The sequence below is a fragment of the Nicotiana sylvestris genome, chromosome 3 (genome assembly GCF_000393655.2).
Source record: "Nicotiana sylvestris chromosome 3, ASM39365v2, whole genome shotgun sequence".
NCBI classification, from domain to species: domain Eukaryota; kingdom Viridiplantae; phylum Streptophyta; class Magnoliopsida; order Solanales; family Solanaceae; genus Nicotiana; species Nicotiana sylvestris.
Genome location: NC_091059.1, coordinates 93,726,690 through 93,730,171, shown reverse-complemented (window position 1 = coordinate 93,730,171; position 3,482 = coordinate 93,726,690). Strand labels below are relative to the sequence as shown.

The 3,482-nt window shown below is 36.6% G+C and overlaps 1 protein-coding gene across 1 annotated transcript; it reads right to left on the bottom strand.

The window, feature by feature from the left end:
• Positions 1-327: 327 nt before the first annotated feature.
• Positions 328-1,906, bottom strand: LOC104225952 (alcohol acyltransferase 9). Its single transcript, XM_009777827.2, has one exon. It carries the CDS (start codon positions 1,799-1,801, stop codon positions 506-508), a length of 1,296 nt encoding a protein of 431 aa, XP_009776129.1. The 5' UTR covers positions 1,802-1,906; the 3' UTR covers positions 328-505.
• Positions 1,907-3,482: the final 1,576 nt, after the last annotated feature.

Here is a 3,482-nt window from a genome sequence, read left to right as displayed (position 1 = left end):
GATAGTTGTTTCCAAGGTCCAAAAGATAAACATAGTAGCAAGGCCCACGAATGGGATTCTTCTTTTTATGAAAGACGCCACTGGTATTCTCCCTTAGTACAACTTTGCAATTGCAAATTCTCGTTTGCATTTCGTTTCTTTTTTTTCCTGTTATAGAAAAGGCACCACACAAACAGAATAATATAATCACATCTAATCTCTCGTAATGCATGTTTGCCTTTGCAAGTTCAAAACACTGTCATCAGGTAACCAAGATTTCTCATGCTCAAGCAATACAACTTTTATACAAATCAGGGAAATTGCCATTGCCTAAATAAGAATCAAATATGAAGCAAGAGAATTTCAAAAGTCCATCCTTTTTCCCTTGGGTATACATGCATAAAGTCAACATATGTTAGTACGTACTCCTCATTAAATCCGAAAAAGAGAAAAAAGCCGGTACTCGTTATATTAAAGAGCTAAAGTCATGAAATTGGAATTCATATTATACAGTCCAATCTTGCTGTCAGGTGCCGATGCTCTTCAAAAGATACAAGTATTTGTCAACAGCAGTAGCAGGGACCGATACATTTACCTTCACAGAATCCTTGTGATCATACACTGGCAATAATATACAATACCTATCGCAGCAAACTGGCCCTACTTCAACTGGCCTCCCCATTCCTATGTCAACTTTCTCTAGTCCTAGCCTTGACCATTGCGACATTATTAACACGCCCACTGAGTCCGGACTCGTTCCGCTCGAACTCACCGATTCCACCACTTCTCTAACGTACTCATCGTTTACTCTTTCCTTGGCTCTTTTCACCAACCCAGTTGCATAGCCCAGCCCTTTTTCGACTAAGTCTTTAGCTGAAGTTTGAGCGCATCCGAGAACGAAACCGTTGCCGTAGTAACCACTGGGCAAGCTCGGTTTCACTTTGTTCCGTATGTTGATTGTAAACAGTAGTTTTAATGTTTGGTTGGGCGGTAAGTTTAGTGCTGTAGCCCAACTTTTCCATATATGAGCGGAAAGAACTTCAAACGAAGTGCATATTGAGGACTGACTGTGTGTTAATTTCTTCAATTCATTTACTCTTCTCTTGTCAAATATAACTGAAGTGGGTGCGAATCTTTCTTGATTAAATCGAGAAATAAAACCACAAAGATCAGGAACTTTCTTAAACTCTGGATGATGACTTGTGGATGACTTGTATTTATATGATTTTGGGTCCATGAGATAACGATCCCAAACTGGTTTGGAATTTAAATCAGTGAGCTTTTGCTTACCAGTAGCTAATTCGGCGAATAAGTTGAGGAACTCAGCACTACCAATTCCATCGCATAGACAATGATTGAACCCGACAGCTAACGTGGCGGAGCCATCGGATAGCCACGTCAGCTGTACAACTAATGGTGGGGCCCCTTTAAGCACGTCGGCCACTTGTAAAGACAAGAGCTTCCGCCACTGTGTTTTATGCCGGGGAGCTGCTTGGAATTCTGACGCCGTTAGATCGGAGACGGCTTGTAAGAAAGCCGCACCCTGGGCTCGACACACTACTTCTAGGCCTGAACCGTTGGGTCGAGCCCTGACTCTTCCGGCTAAAGGGTAGTAAGGAACCAAGGCTCGACCAAGTGCGGACTTGACTCGGTTCACTGTAGCCGCTTTATCTAACCCATATGGCTTGTAAACCAGCAAATATTCGATGGTGAAGCGCAAAAAGAGCTGAGAATCCAAAGCAGAAAGTGGGAGAATTTGGATTGGGGTTGGCTCTGAAGGGGTGATTAAAACAGCTTCTTTTACAAGAACAGAGCTTGACATTTTGGCATCAAACTAATTGTGATGAGCAATATGTGAATAAAGCTAGTAATTGGCAATTACACAGTGTGGATATCTAATAAAGGTAGGTATATATATATATATATATATATATATATATATATAGAGCGATACAACATGTACGGTCTTTTGTGGCCCAGTAGGGGACAGGGTGGAGTGGAGTGGGTTGTGTACCTCGAGTTAAAGGAGGACATTATAGTTTTGCTTATTGTGATGCCGCCTCATTTATAACCGGCAAGGCAAAGGTTGAACTTCTAGCAAGAGACAAAAAAAAATTTAGATGTTTTATTTTTTATTTCTATTTAAATTTTGGTGGTAAAGTTATTCAATACATACACCCAAATATCTAAAGTAAGTAATTGAGATAATGCATCTAAGCTGATTCAAATAACTATGTACTCCATGTGTTATGTTATTATGTACGTCCATTAATCAGTTTTATACTCCAATGTTTTTAAGATTTGTGCAAGAATCTAATAGCGCATTGCTTTATGTAAAAAATCAACAAAATCGAATTACAAAATCAATTGAAACAGCTCGGCTTTCACCTTTCTGTCTATTCGGTGGGATGGCCACGAGGCCCATGAAAAGACACACCCTTTTAATCTTTCTATTTCATGACAAAAGATTCCATGATAACAATATAAGAAATTTATATTTTTAATCGTTTTTAAAAATAACACTTTACAAAATGTATATATATACTTTTTAGCTAGCGAATGATACTAATTTAATTTTGTATTGTGTCCGAGCAATATTATAGAGCATCAACTTTCAACTAATTTTGGTTACTCTTTCTGTGTCCCATTTAAGGGGATACTATATAATAATAATAATAATAATTTAAACTATTAGTTAACTGTTTGGGATAAAAAGAGAGTAGAAGATATACACCCACACAGATTTAATCAGCTGAATATATTTAAATTCTATAAACTTTTGCAAGTTATATAACATGATTAAGTATTAATAAGGATATATTGGAGTACATATAGTTTTATAGCACTCTATCCACAAGACGCAACCACTCCGAAGTCTTCGCTACGTAAAGATTCATATACTATCAAATTTACGTGAAAAATAAATTATACTGCATATCCAGGGCTCCCGGTAACAAATGCAATCTGCTCTCTTAACTTTGGCATAGACATAAAGGAATCAGAAAAAAGAAGTGCACAAGCTTGAGTTTTTCTACGTTGTAATTCTTGGTAGGTTAGAAAAAGATGAGACAAATTCTGATGAAAACGAAAATTATACTTAATTGAAGTAAGATTAATTATTTTGCAAAATTATACCACAAATCTCGTCGATCGTGCTCCTTCGTTGCTTAAAGTAGAGGGGCTTTTAATAGTGTGATAAAATAATGCGCTGTCTGTTGAATGGGGAAGGGAGAGGAAAACTTTATCTAGTGATGCAAAATTAGTGCTTTCTCAATCTCAAATTGTTTATCTATTTTTATTTGGTACCTTTAGTGTATCAATAGAAGAGTTGCAGTAGTAGTAATATTTTAAATATTTTGAGAAAAATATATGTTCATATATTGTTTTTTATGGTACAAGTAGCAAGAATAGTAAAAGTGGAACCCCTGAAATCACTATGATTTAAAAATATTACTAAAATTTTCATTATAGAAAAATTGATAGCAATTTTGGACAACTCAAAA

What these genes read in the sequence shown, in the direction of transcription:
- LOC104225952 (XM_009777827.2), bottom strand. Translation starts at nt 1,801, where the DNA reads ATGTCAAGCTCTGTTCTTGTAAAAGAAGCTGTTTTAATCACCCCTTCA.